The sequence below is a fragment of the Coregonus lavaretus genome, assembly GCF_964263955.1.
Source record: "Coregonus lavaretus genome assembly, contig: HAP1_SCAFFOLD_413, whole genome shotgun sequence".
Lineage (NCBI taxonomy): Eukaryota > Metazoa > Chordata > Actinopteri > Salmoniformes > Salmonidae > Coregonus > Coregonus lavaretus.
In genome coordinates this window covers 229,934-244,687 of record NW_028164202.1, presented here as the reverse complement: position 1 = coordinate 244,687, position 14,754 = coordinate 229,934, and the positions used below count along the sequence as shown (strand labels likewise).

At 45.7% G+C, this 14,754-nt stretch overlaps 1 protein-coding gene across 1 annotated transcript; it reads left to right on the top strand.

The window, feature by feature from the left end:
- Positions 1 to 3,907: 3,907 nt before the first annotated feature.
- On the top strand, positions 3,908 to 11,169 carry LOC311117324 (polyadenylate-binding protein 1A-like). The gene is made up of 11 exons (XM_084192286.1): positions 3,908 to 4,745; positions 6,189 to 6,382; positions 6,553 to 6,668; positions 7,098 to 7,259; positions 7,478 to 7,559; positions 7,681 to 7,914; positions 8,365 to 8,728; positions 8,861 to 8,974; positions 9,526 to 9,744; positions 10,480 to 10,703; positions 10,803 to 11,169. Exons 1-10 carry the CDS (start codon positions 4,553 to 4,555, stop codon positions 10,695 to 10,697), a joined length of 1,896 nt encoding a protein of 631 aa, XP_084048412.1. The 5' UTR covers positions 3,908 to 4,552; the 3' UTR covers positions 10,698 to 10,703; positions 10,803 to 11,169.
- Positions 11,170 to 14,754: the final 3,585 nt, after the last annotated feature.

Below are 14,754 nucleotides of genomic sequence, written 5' to 3'. Positions count from 1 at the left end.
GGGGGAGGATGAGGGTGGATGGATGGGGACTGGGGCAGCAATGGGTTGGGGTTATCTTTGTATGCATTTCTTTGATTGTTTTTGTACCTGTAACCCCCGCCTTTGAAAAAAAAGTCGGTCACAACCAAAAATTGAGTTAGAACCTATTAAACCTGCTCAGGAGGGAATGGCATCTCTTCCTCCTCAAAGGGATTCTTGCAACCTTGTTACAGGCTTTGGTTTTTCCATTTATATTCTGATTGGTGTCACCTCGTTAGTCAGTCTGTATTACACCTTGCTGGTTGGTCCTCTCGTTAGTGGGAAGGTGTTTCACCTGTGCTGGGCCAGGTGCTATTTAAGAGCGGCTGGCCCAATGCTCTACTGGTCTTGAGAGATGTGGAGGGTTAACGCCGTTAGTTGGCGCACCCTGGTTGAGTTCTAGTCAAACAATCCTGTGTCTGTTCTTTCCTGTTTTTGTTTTGCTCCACTTTTTGTTTTGCTTCCTGTCTAAGTTTGGTGTGGATTTTAATTTTGTTTGCCTGTTCTTGGGCAAATTTAGTGGGCGCTCATGGTGGGTCTTTTAGGTCCCAGTTGTTGTTGCTAGTTAACTTTCAGTGGACCCCCCATGAGTGTCTTCCAGAACCCCTCCTAAAACCCTGCCTGTTTTGGTTGTTGTCAGTGACTCTTTGTTAGTTCCCCTTTCTATTTGAGTGACAATTTTTGCTTTTCTTGCTGGTGAACGTACAACCTCAACACAATGACCTAGTAATATAGAGGAAAGATACACCAGAATTGGAATCATAATTACCATATTTCAGGTCTAGGAGTGCCCAGGGGGAAGGGTGTAGGGGCTAGGGGTCCAGAGTGATACATGCTGTCGTTACAGTCAGTGTCTCATTAGAACCCTCTCATTGGGCTCCTCAGTGTCGCATTAGAACCCTCTCATTGGGCTCCTCAGTGTCTCATTAGAACCCTCTCATTGGGCTCCTCAGTGTCTCATTAGAACCCTCTCATTGGGCTCCTCAGTGTCTCATTAGAGCCCTCTCATGGGCTCCTCAATGTCTCATTAGAACCCTCTCATTGGGCTCCTCAGTGTCTCATTAGAGCCCTCTCATGGGCTCCTCAATGTCTCATTAGAACCCTCTCATTGGGCTCCTCAGTGTCTCATTAGAACCCTCTCATTGGGCTCCTCAGTGTCTCATTAGAACCCTCTCATTGGGCTCCTCAGTGTCTCATTAGAACCCTCTCATTGGGCTCCTCAGTGTCTCATTAGAACCCTCTCATTGGGCTCCTCAGTGTCTCATTAGAACCCTCTCATTGGGCTCCTCAGTGTCTCATTAGAACCCTCTCATTGGGCTCCTCAGTGACTCATTAGAACCCTCTCATTGTTCCTAGGTGGAATGCATGACATACACAACCAGGACCTTAGCAACCTTGTTGCATTCCGCTCAGGCACACCGAGAGTGACGACTAAGAGTGAGACAGACTATTGTTGACGTCACCACTCCTTATCAGTGAGACTGGATCAAATCAAACCAAATTTTATTTGCCACATGCGCCGAATACAACAGGTGTAGAGATTACCGTGAAATGCTTACTTACAGCCCTTAACCAACAATGCATTAATTTTTTTTAAATAAAAAAGTAAAATAAAACAACAACAAAAAAGTGTTGAGAAAAAAAGAGCAGAAGTAAAATAAAATAACAGTAGGGAGGCTATATATACAGGAGGGTACCGGTGCAGAGTCAATGTGCGGGGGCACCGGCTAGTTGAGGTAGTTGAAGTAATATGTACATGTGGGTAGAGTTAAAGTGTCTATGCATAAATAATTAAGAGTAGCAGCAGCGTAAAAAGGATGGGGTGGGGGGGCAGTGCAAATAGTCCAGGTAGCCATGATTAGCTGTTCAGGAGTCTTATGGCTTGGGGGTAGAAGCTGTTGAGAAGTATTTTGGACCTAGACTTGGTGCTCCGGTACCGCTTGCCATGCGGTAGCAGAGAGAACAGTCTATGACTAGGGTGGCTCAAGTGAATTTTGAGGGCCTTCCTCTGACACCGCCTGGTATAGAGGTCCTGGAAGCTTGGCCCCAGTGGTGTACTGGGCCGTACGCACTACCCTCTGTAGTGCCTTGCGGTCGGAGGCCGAGCAGTTGCCATACCAGGCGATGGTGCAGCAGTATAACTTTTTGAGGATCTGAGGACCCATTCCAAATCTTTTCAGTCTCCTGAGGGGGAATAGGCTTTGTCGTGCCCTCTTCACGACTGTCTTGGTGTGTTTGGACCATGATAGTTTGTTGGTGATGTGGACACCAAGGAACTTGAAGCTCTCAACCTGTTCCACTACAGCCCTGTCGATGAGAATGGGGGCGTGCTCAGTCCTCTTTTTTTTCCTGTAGTCCACAATCATCTCCTTTGTCTTGGTCACGTTGAGGGAGAGGTTGTTGTCCTGGCACCACACGGCCAGGTCTCTGACCACCTCCCTATAGGCTGTCTCATCGTTGTCGGTGATCAGGCCTACCACTGTTGTGTCGTCGGCAAACTTAACGATGGTGTTGGAGTCGTGCCTGGCCATGCAGTCATGGGTGAACAGGGAGTACAGGAGGGGGCTGAGCACGCACCCCTGAGGGGCCCCCGTGTTGAGGATCAGCGTGGCAGACGTGTTGGGGAGACTGGAGACGTGAGAAACTCTGGGTTTTTATTAACATATCTATAGATCCTGAACCCAGCCACACCTCCCACTGGGGTAAAACAATAGAAATACACTGAAGCAGACCCCAGGTTTGGGCTCAGACAGGTATGGTTACTGTATTCTATTATTTTCTCCTACTGACTGCTCCCCCTGGTGGCTGTGAGAGGAAGGAGCAGGCTGAAGGTGTCCTTGAACAGATCCTTCTCTACTGTGGGGAAAAACATGAAAACTAAAACCACAGATAGAACAATGAGCCAGATACTTCACCGGATGTATAAATGTGAAGCATCTGGTTGGTGTTTCCACTCACTACCAAATATGGTGATGAGAGGAAGCCCAGTGACCGGCAGTGGGAGAATTGTATCAATGAAACATTTGATCTCCATACAGTTTTCTGTTTCCAAAACGAGAATCAATAACTAACAGAGTGGGCTGCGTTTTTTAAACTTGAAATGAGTTATTGTACACTCGCACTTCACATAGTAGGCGTTCCGTAACGGAAATATGCAAATAAATGCTAGAACACGCCAATAGAATCTCACTAGCTCGTGATCGGCTCTGCCCACCTCCTTGCTTGTTCTGTCCTAACTATGATTCATTTGCTCCCATTTTAAACGACAAGCTTTGGTCTATCTTGGGTTACTTCTAAAAAAAATGTTTTGCTAAAACAACTACTGCATGCATACTGCATCGCACAAAATGGTTGTCATTCAAGGGATATGACTCAAAATGACATCATCTGCTGATTTACCAGACTGACTCCCTCATCAGCAGGGAAGGAAATTAACACCAGCCACCAGCTGGTAGAGTTTGGCATTGGCTGGTTGAATGTATATTCTTACCAGGCACATTGGCGGGTTGTCACTCAGTTCAATCCAAAGCCCACATGCAAAACATGTGCATGCGTTGTCTATGATTTATCTTCATTATTTTTCGGAAGAAAATGTGGGCATCCACCAGCCACCCTGCTGCTCATCAGTTACCTTCTGTGATAACTACGTTTCTGTCTTGAACCTGTGTATGCTGTTTTTTTTTACCGTGACTTCCCCCTGTTACAGATAGGTAGAAAACCTCAAAGACCAATGGCTGTGTTACATTTGGTGATGAGAGCAGCAATAGCGGTAAAATAATGCATTTTTCAAGGAATAGTTTTTGGTAGAATTGAAGGGGGAAAAAAACAACAGTGTATTGATCATAGAGGTATTGATTTCTAAGATCTCGTGTAGATAGGATGAGATGACGCGAGAGGAGCAGCGAGATGTGTGTTTAGGGGGGTTCCACACCACATGACCGCGCTCTCATTCCCTTCTGCGTAGCGACGCTAGACTCGGCACACATTTTATTATCAAAAAACAAAAAACTAAAAAAATAAAACACAGGGGAAGAATATTTTTGTAAGAAAAAAAAAAACTCGGTGAAGCAGGACTAACAAGTAACCCGTCGAAAATAGGACGAGAATTCGAAGAAGGCCATTTTGCTCCCTTGATAACATTATCGTTGAAGGCGTGGGTGATTTCATATTGCTAGCTAGCTAACTGCTGCGGAAAAAAATAGACTTTTTTTTTTTTTTAGATATAACTAGCAGTTTATCGGAATTGTCGATATCGCATCTGTTGTTATTGTAACGTTAACTAGTCGTAGTTTAAGAAATTGTAACTACTAGCAACTTTAGTCCGAAATTATTTTCCCAGAAGGTAACGTTAGCCGGGCCGCATTGCTTTTTAGGCCTGATTGCGAGGTAACGTTCAACCTTTTTAGCAAATAACGAATCTTCGGCGTCACCAGAGACCATTTTGCAGACGTTAGCCTGACAACGTAACGTTTTTTTTCCCCCCCAGCGTATTTTTTATTTAAAAACGTCGTCTTGACAAAACGCGCCAGCAGACATGAATCCGAGCGCTCCCAGTTACCCGATGGCCTCCCTCTACGTCGGCGACCTGCACCAGGATATCACCGAGGCCATGCTGTACGAGAAGTTCAGCCCCGCCGGGCCTATCCTCTCCATTCGAGTCTGCAGGGACATGATCACTCGTCGATCCCTCGGATATGCCTACGTTAACTTCCAACAGCCAGCCGATGGTAAGAATTGATGATTTAAAAAAACAACGTATTTCATGTTTAATTTATGGATGCGCCAATGAAAATATAACATGACGTGGCTCGCACGTTCACGTTGCACCAAAAATGGCAACCCGTGGGATGAATAACATTAGGTCTAGTATAGAATGACGCGCATCCAGTTGGACTTGGTTTCAGTTCAGCTAGCTATGTAGGCCAACTAGTCTTTGAGTGTCCTAATTTGCTGTAGCGTTAGGTTCAATGATTCATTGGAGTATCAGCTGCATCACTGCTACAATATGACTCTCAGATCCACCTCTACGTAGACGACACCATTTTGTATACATCTGGCCCTTCATTGGACACTGTGTTATCAAACCTCCAAACGAGCTTCAATGCCATACAACACTCCTTCAGTAGCCTCCAACTGCTCTTAAACACTAGTAAAACTAAATGCATGCTCTTCAATCAAACGCTGCTGGCACCCGCCCGCCCGACTAGAATCACTACTCTCGACGGGTCTGACCTAGAGTATGTGGACAACTACAAATACCTAGGTGTCTGGTTAGACTGTAAACTCTCCTTCCAGACTCACATTAAGAATCTCCAATCCAAAGTTACATCTAGAATCGGCTTCCTATTTCGCAACAAAGCCTCCTTCACTCATGTTGCCAAACATGCCCTCATAAAACGGACTATCCTACCGATCCTTGACTTAATAAATAAATAAATAATATGCCATTTAGCAGACGCCAGGTCATCTATAAATCACTGCTAGGCAAATCCCCGCCTTATCTTAGCTCATTGGTCACCATAGCAGCACCCACCCGTAGTCTGCGCTCCAGCAGGTATATCTCACTGGTCATCCCCAAAGCCAACACCTCCTTTGGCCGCCATTCCTTCCAGTTCTCTGCTGCCAATGACTGGAATGAATTGCAAAAATCTCTGAAGCTGGAGACTCTTATCTCCCTCACTAACTTTAAGCATCAGTTGTCAGAGCACCTTACCGATCACTGCACCTGTACACAGCCCATCTGAAATTAGCCCACCCAACTACCTCATCCCCATATTGTTATTTATTTTGCTAATTTGCACCCCAGTATCTCTATTTGCACATCATCTCTTGCACATCTATAATTCCAGTGTTAATACTAACTGTAATTATTTTGCACTATAGCCTATTTATTGCCTTACCTCCATAACTTGCTACATTTGCACACACTCTATATATATATATTTTTTTTTTTTTTTTTTTTTTACCCCATATGTAACTCTGTGTTGTTTTTTATCGCACTGCTTTGCTTTATCTTGGCCAGGTCGCAGTTGTAAATGAGAACTTGTTCTCAACTGGCTTACCTGGTTAAATAAAGGTGAAATAAATAAATACAATATTCTCCCACCACATACAATGGAGCAGTTTCCTTCAACAGCATTCTAATGGTATGGCTCCCGATATGTTCCTAGCTGAACGTGCCCTGGACACCATGAACTTCGACGTCATCAAGGGGAGACCTCTGCGCATCATGTGGTCTCAGCGCGACCCTTCCCTGAGGAAGAGTGGGGTGGGCAACATCTTCATCAAGAACTTGGACAAGTCCATTGACAACAAGGCCCTCTACGACACCTTCTCTGCCTTCGGCAACATCCTCTCCTGCAAGGTAGGCTGAGAGACGGTTCTGGCCGTGTGGCTGCCATATGCTGTGTTGTTCAGCATGCCGAAACAATGCAGTGGTGTTGGTTGAAGTCTGTGTTGAATTGAGTCTGTTTTGATATGCATGATGTTTTAAAAAAAACAATTGCCTGTGCTCTTTAATGTCCTTTCTCCAAGGTGGTTTGTGATGAGAATGGCTCAAAGGGATATGGCTTTGTGCACTTTGAGACCCAGGAGGCTGCTGAAAGAGCCATTGAGAAAATGAACGGCATGTTGCTCAATGACAGAAAAGTGTAAGTGTGATTGCTCCACCTTTACCAACTTGGACATAGTAAATAATAGACGGGTCCAACGTTAGTGCAGCAATAACTCAAACGTACAGAGATGTAACCGAGTTGTAAAAGGGAACTGGTTTTCATTTAACTCCTGGTTCAATAATGGTTAAATAATAGCAGGATTTGTTTTTGTGTGAGTTCTAACTTTAATCTTACTAACTCGGGTTTTTCTCAAGTCAAACTAATATAGAACGGTTGCTCTGTATCCTTGTGCTTGTCTACTCACTGCCTTGTCAATCTCAATACTCTTCCCTGGGGTTTAGTCTAGATGGTGGTTAATGTAGATGTAACCAACGTTACCAAGCTCGTGTTTCCCCCCCTACAGATCGGTAGCCTTTTCTACACACTGTTCAACTGACAATAATATTTTATTAACACACACAACAGGTTCGTCGGACGCTTCAAATCGCGCAAAGAGCGCGAGGCCGAGCTTGGAGCCAGAGCCAGAGAGTTCACCAATGTGTACATCAAGAACTTTGGAGAAGATATGGATGATGAGAAGCTGAGGGAGCTGTTTGGGAAATATGGTAAGTGTCTGCCACGTGTCGTGTGTCACCCCCAGGGATGTATTCACTAGGACGCTACCAGGACGACGCGGGGGAGGGGCCTACCTCGTGATGTCCAATAAGAAATGTTTTGTCAAATGTAATGAATGAGTCCAGGCCCAGATGTGTTGATAGTTCCTCTTGTAGTAAATGTTGGTTCCGTAGAATTAGAATTTGATGCCGTTTTGTGTTGGACTCTATCGTTCCGGGACCGGCCCTGAGCATCAGGGTGATGACGGACGACAGCGGGAAGTCCAGAGGGTTCGGCTTCGTCAGCTTTGAGAGGCATGAGGATGCTCAGAGGGTGAGTTGGGCCATACGTTTCCTTATCATCACTGTCTGGATGTTCAAAAGGGCTGAGTGTCCTGGAGAACAGGGTTTCTGACCTCAATGGGACCACCTGGATCCGTATATTCTCTCCTCAGGCTGTAGATGAGATGAACGGGAAGGATTTTAACGGCCGCCAGGTGTACGTGGGCCGCGCCCAGAAGAAAGGAGAGCGCCAGACGGAGTTGAAACGCAAGTTTGAACAGATGAAACAGGACCGCATGACCCGCTACCAGGGGGTCAACCTGTACGTCAAGAATCTGGACGATGGCCTCGACGATGAGCGTCTAAGGAAGGAGTTCTCTCCCTTCGGTACCATCACCAGTGCCAAGGTAACCTCCCTGAGTCAACATTTTACATGTTAGTCATTTAGCAGACGCTCTTATCCAGAGCGACTTACAGTTAGTGCATACCATTTTTTCATACTGGCCCCCCCCCGTGGGAATCGAACCCACAACCCTGGCGTTGCAAACGCCATGCTCTACCAACTGAGCTACATCCCTGCCGGCCATTCCCTCCCCTACGTCACCCTCTGATTGAACATTACCTGGAGATGTCAGGAGAAACTTGGGGGATTACAAATGTAGAATTGCATTGTTAACTTACAACTGTATTAGCACAGTGTGAGAAATGAACTCCACTATATCAGTTGTCTGGGGAGAGAGAGAACTGTGGTGTTAAGCTTATTGCCTGCTCTGCATAGCAGAGATTCTACACCCGCTGTCGTTCAGGTTCAGATACCACTTTAAAAACCACTGTGGATCTAATGTACCCCTCTATAGGTGATGATGGAGGGTGGCCGCAGCAAGGGCTTCGGCTTCGTGTGCTTCTCCTCCCCCGAGGAGGCCACCAAGGCTGTGACGGAGATGAACGGGCGCATCGTGGCCACCAAGCCGCTGTACGTGGCGCTGGCTCAGAGGAAAGAGGAGCGCCAGGCTCACCTCACCAACCAGTACATGCAGAGGATGGCCACCGTCCGGCCCGTACCCAACCCAGTCCTCAACCCCTACCAGCCTGCCCCTCCCTCTGGGTACTTCATGGCTGCCATCCCCCAGACTCAGAACCGTGCCGCCTACTACTCCACCAACCAGCTGGCTCAGCTGAGACCAGGCCCACGCTGGGCCACCCAGGGTGTCAGACCACAGCGTAACTATCTGCATAGTTGACATTTTAGAATTTAACTGCTCGTTTGGTGTGTCAACAGTTCCACTGGAGACTAGAACCTAATTCTCCATCCAGGAAGTTGTTAGATTTTGAATGGTTCCCTTCTACTTCCAGATTTCCAGAACATGCCCAACGCCATGCGTCCGTCCGCCCCCAGACCCCAGACCTTTGGCGCCATGAGGCCCTCGTCCTCTCAGGTGCCACGCATGATGGCCGGCCAGAGAATGGGTGAGTTTAGCTGGTGACCCAGCCCTGCACATAGCTTGGGGATTTTCACATCCACCTCTCATCTTGCTACCATTTACCTGATTATACTGTCTGTTAAAGGATTTTTAAGCCTTGAGACAATTGAGACATGGATTGTGTGTGTGTGCCATTCAGAGGGTGAATGGGAAAGACAAAATATTTAAGAGTCTTTGAACGGGGGTATGGTAGTAGGTGCCAGGCGCACCGGTTTGTGTCAAGAACTGCAACGCTGCTGGGCTTTTCACGCTCAACAGTTTCCCGTGTGAATCACGAATGGTCCACCACCCAAAGGACATCCAGCCAACTTGACACAACTGTGGGAAGCATCGGAGTCAACATGGGCCAGCATCCCTGTGGAACGCTTTCGACACCTTGTAGAGTCCATGCCCCAACGAATTGAGGCTGTTCTGAGTGTAAAAGGCGGGCGCAACTCTATATTAGGGTGGTGTTCCTAATGTTTTGTACAACTCAGTATGTCTTGAAAATATGAATCTCTCTTGGATGTTGAGCGACTTCCTCCTCTCTCTCCTCAGCCACCCAGGCCCTGGGCCAGCGTCCTGCCGGGGCGGCGGCTGCATCCCCGGTGAGGATGCCCCAGTACAAGTATGCAGCAGGCGTGAGGAACCCCCAGCAGCACATGGCCAGCCAGCCCCAGGTGATGCAGCAGCCGGCTGTCCACGTCCAGGGGCAGGAGCCTCTGACTGCCTCCATGCTGGCCGCTGCTCCTCCCCAGGAACAGAAGCAGATGTTGGGTGAGTCTAAAGTCCCCCTCTTCTCTTTTTACTGGCCTTTCCAATCTCCAGCTCCTTCAGTTAAAGGTGCTACACGTTGAATTTATTAGAATTTGTGCGTTGTAATTTCAGAGAATGTCCATAATACATCTGCAGTAATAGTGGAATGATAAGTGTTTCACAATGTTACTTTCCCGGCAGTGTTGTGATTGGCTGTGATATTCGCCAATTGATTTCTCCACGCCACTTCCTGGTTGCTAAAATTCGAATAGTTAGCCTAATTTGAATTTATGTGACAAAACAAGCAGTCATTGTGTAGAGAATCATTGTACCGCTGTGAAATATATATTTCCCATAACCAAACGTATTGTATTTTCAGCTGTTTGAAGCTGGTGTACAAAACCATAAGTAAAAGACGCAAAAATGAAACTTCATAACGGGAAGCACAGAACAGATCTACCGCTTCTTAGACTGGCTTTCAATGAGAATGTCATATCTATAACTCACATTTCTATATGAATGTTGACGGGTCGCCCAAAAAGTTGCATATTGCAGCTTTAAAAGACGATCAACATTCAGGTGCTCTTTGTCAATGATGTTTTCAATAGAAATGTCTGAACATATGAATTTCAGTGATTCTTATTTTTTGACTGAGACAAGACCCCCCCAACCTATTACATAAATGGCTGGTGATCCTCTTTCTGTGTCTGGGTCTTTTCCTGATGGTGGATTCTCTCCCCCCCACTCCCTCTGCAGGTGAGCGCCTGTTCCCCCTCATCCAGAACATGCACCCCAGCCTGGCTGGAAAGATCACTGGCATGCTGTTGGAGATAGACAACTCTGAGCTGCTCCACATGCTGGAGTCTCCCGAGTCTCTCCGATCCAAGGTGGATGAGGCTGTCGCTGTGCTGCAGGCCCACCAGGCCAAGGAGTCCGCCCAGAAGCCCACCAACCCTGCTGGAGTCCCCAGCTAAGAACTGGTAAGAACCACTTAGAATGTAAATGTTGTATTGTTTAAGCTGTTAAAATGTTACATCGATGTTAGTATGCTACTAATGGTCATGTGTTTTTTGTTTCAGAGACGGAAATCCTTAACTTGCTTCACCGAAGAAAATTTTAGAAAAAATTTAAACATGGAAAAAAACGGAAAACTCTGAAAACATCGCAAAATGATAAAGTCTTTCTTTACAAAAATGAATACACGTTCTGCCAGGTCTAGAGAAGATGAAGCTAGTCCTTGTTATTAAAAGTACAAAAGTTGACAAAAAAAATTGCAAAGCTATCAATTAATTGAAAACGTTTGACAAATGTGACCACAACATTCCATTGTTCTATTTCCTCTTCCTGTCAGTACTCAGAATATCAGCTGTTCAGAGATAACAGATAGCTGACTACTTTGAAAAGTCATTTGGATTGAAAACTGCTTAATAAAGCTATCAAACACTTAAAATGGCTGCCTTTTCCTTGAGATAGTGCATGAACATTCATCAAACCTCTGTAGATTAGTGGATGGCGTTCACGTTATAATAATCTACTGAAAGGCAGAAGTATTAAGATTATGAGCAATAGTGTTTTCCCACTTTAGTGCACTGTATTAGTTCATTGAAACACTGAATTGTACTTTGTGAAAATGGTTATTGCAGAGCACTAGCATGGAGTGGCAGGAGCTGAAGTCATCCACTAGGTGGCACTGTAGTTTACTGAAATAATGGAGCTGAATGTGGTGTGCATCTCCAGTTTAGAGATTTCCCATCATCTCTGATCACCAGTCGCTTTACGACCTCCCAAATATGGTCTCACTGTCTTCTCTGTAAACTAATGAGTGTATTCTTCAGAGATGACCAGCGATGACTAGGCAGCCAGTAATCTGACGTCTGCGATGTTAAAGGCAGAGGAATGACTAGGCAGCCAGTAATCTTATATCTGTGACCCTCAGATGACCAGCGATGTTAAAGGCAGAGGAATGACTAGGCAGCCAGTAATCTTACATCTGTGACCCTCAGATGACCAGCGATGTTAAAGGCAGAGGAATGACTAGGCAGCCAGTAATCTGACGTCTGTGACCCTCAGAGATGACCAGCGATGTTAAAGGCAGAGGAATGACTAGGCAGCCAGTAATCTTATATCTGTGACCCTCAGATGACCAGCGATGTTAAAGGCAGAGGAATGACTAGGCAGCCAGTAATCTGACGTCTGTGACCCTCAGAGATGACCAGCGATGTTAAAGGCAGAGGAATGACTAGGCAGCCAGTAATCTGACGTCTGTGACCCTCAGAGATGACCAGCGACGTTAAAGGCAGAGGAATGACTAGGCAGCCAGTAATCTTACATCTGTGACCCTCACTCCAGTGCTGTTTGTAGTAGACCAAGCCATGTGATTAGAGGCGTTCATAAAAGCTAGAACCGCCTTGCATAATTCACTACCAAGCCCCAGTGTAGCAGTGCATTTTATTTTTTTGGACTACGATACGTGTAATTTAATTCTAAAGGGTGGCAGTAATTATGGCAATATATTTGGTGTTCGTAGGATGTGTTACCAAACCAAACAGGAGAGTCACAACTGGCAGATACTGAACAGAGTTGGTTAGTTTCCAGAACTCCCAGTGAGCATCCAGAAAAAGCTGCTTTTTTTTCTGGCTTTTCCTCAACCAGTCCAGACTGTCCAACTGAAGTCTGTCCTTTACCTCTCTTGGTTCTGTAATGGTTTATATTCTACCGTAGTGTCATCTTGTCTGTTTGCAGATTATTCAGCCAGTGCTACGCAGTATACCAGTCATACAGAATGGCTCTATTCTCTAGTATTAGCTAGTACAGTGAGGGAAAAAGTATTTGATCCCCTGCTGATTTTGTACATTTGCCAACTGACAAAGAAATGATCAGTCTATAATTTTAATGGTAGGTTTATTTGAACAGTGAGAGACAGAATAAAAATTTAAAAAATCCAGAAAAACACATGTCAAAAATGTTATAAATTGATTTGCATTTTAATGAGGGAAATAAGTATTTAACATTCTCAATCAGAAAGATTTCTGGCTCCCAGGTGTCTTTTATACAGGTAACGAGCTGAGATTAGGAGCACACTCTTAAAGGGAGTGCTCCTAATCTCAGTTTGTTACCTGTATAAAAGACACCTGTCCACAGAAGCAATCAATCAATCAGATTCCAAACTCTCCACCATGGCCAAGACCAAAGAGCTCTCCAAGGATGTCAGGGACAAGATTGTAGACCTACACAAGGCTGGAATGGGCTACAAGACCATTGCCAAGCAGCTTGGTGAGAAGGTGACAACAGTTGGTGCGATTATTCGCAAATGGAAGAAACACAAAATAACTGTCAATCTCCCTCGGCCTGGGGCTCCATGCAAGATCTCACCTTGTGGAGTTGCAATGATCATGAGAACGGTGAGGAATCAGCCCAGAACTACACGGGGGGGATCTTGTCAATGATCTCAAGGCAGCTGGGACCATAGTCACCAAGAAAACAATTGGTAACGCACTACGCCGTGAAGGACTGAAATCCTGCAGCGCCCGCAAGGTCCCCCTGCTCAAGAAAGCGCATATACAGGCCCGTCTGAAGTTTGCCAATGAACATCTGAATGATTCAGAGGAGAACTGAGTGAAAGTGTTGTGGTCGGATGAGACCAAAATCGAGCTCTTTGGCGTCAACTCAACTCGCCGTGTTTGGAGGAGGAGGAATGCTGCCTATGACCCCAAGAACACCATCCCCACCGTCAAACATGGAGGTGGAAACATTATGCTTTGGGGGTGTTTTTCTGCTAAGGGGACAGGACAACTTCACTGCATCAAAGGGACGATGGACGAGGCCATGTACCGTCAAATCTTGGGTGAGAACCTCCTTCCCTCAGCCAGGGCATTGAAAATGGGTCGTGGATGGGTATTCCAGCATGACAATGACCCAAAACACACGGCCAAGGCAACAAAGGAGTGGCTCAAGAAGAAGCACATTAAGGTCCTGGAGTTGCCTAGCCAGTCTCCAGACCTTAATCCCATAGAAAATATGTGGAGGGAGCTGAAGGTTAGAGTTGCCAAACGTCAGCCTCGAAACCTTAATGACTTGGAGAAGATCTGCAAAGAGGAGTGGGACAAAATCCGTCCTGAGATGTGTGCAAACCTGGTGGCCAACTACAAGAAACGTCTGACCTCTGTGATTGCCAACAAGGGTTTTGTCACCAAGTACTAAGTCATGTTTTGCAGAGGGGTCAAATACTTTTTCATACAGAATGGCTCTATTCTCTAGTATTTGCTAGTATACCAGTCATACAGAATTACTCTATTCTCTTGTATTTGCTAGTATACCAGTCATACAGAATGGCTCTATTCTCTAGTATTATCTAGTATACCAGTCATATAGAATGGTCCTATTCTCTAATATTTGCTAGTATACATTCTGTGTTGTTACATCATTCAACCCAAATAATCAAAACCCAAATCGAAAACCATGATTTTTTTTTTTCATCTAACTGAAACCGAAACAGACCTCAAAAAGCACCAATCGCTCTGCACTGTCGGAGGCATGGACTCTACAAGGTGTCAAGCGTTCCACAGGGATGCTGGCCCATGTCTACTCCAATGCTTCCCACAGTTGTGTCAAGTTGGCTGGATGTCCTTTGGATTGTGGACCATTCTTGATACACACGGGAAACTGTTGAGCGTGAAAAACCCAGCAGCGTTGCTGCTCTTGACACAAACCGGTGCGCCTGGCACCTACTACCATACCCCGTTCAAAGGCACTTAAATAATTTGTCTTGCCCATTCACCCTTTGAATGGCACACATACACAATCCATGTCTCGATTGTCTCAAGGCCTAAAAATCCTTCTTTAACCTGTCTCTTCCCCTTCATCTACACTGATTGAAGTGGATTTAACAGGTGACATCAATAAGGTATCATAGCTTCCACCTGGATTCACCTGGTCAGTATATGTCATGGAAAGAGCAGGTGCTCCTAATGTTTTGTGTACTCAGTGTATATTTAAGCAATGAGGCCCGGGGGTGTGTGGTATATTGCCAAT

Bases quoted from the DNA above. Each gene is read 5' to 3' on its own strand.
- LOC311117324 (XM_084192286.1), top strand. From the start codon at position 4,553: ATGAATCCGAGCGCTCCCAGTTACCCGATGGCCTCCCTCTACGTCGGC. The intron at 6,383-6,552 runs GTAGGCTGAGAG...CCTTTCTCCAAG, and splicing joins GCAACATCCTCTCCTGCAAG to GTGGTTTGTGATGAGAATGG. The intron at 6,669-7,097 runs GTAAGTGTGATT...CACACACAACAG, and splicing joins TTGCTCAATGACAGAAAAGT to GTTCGTCGGACGCTTCAAAT.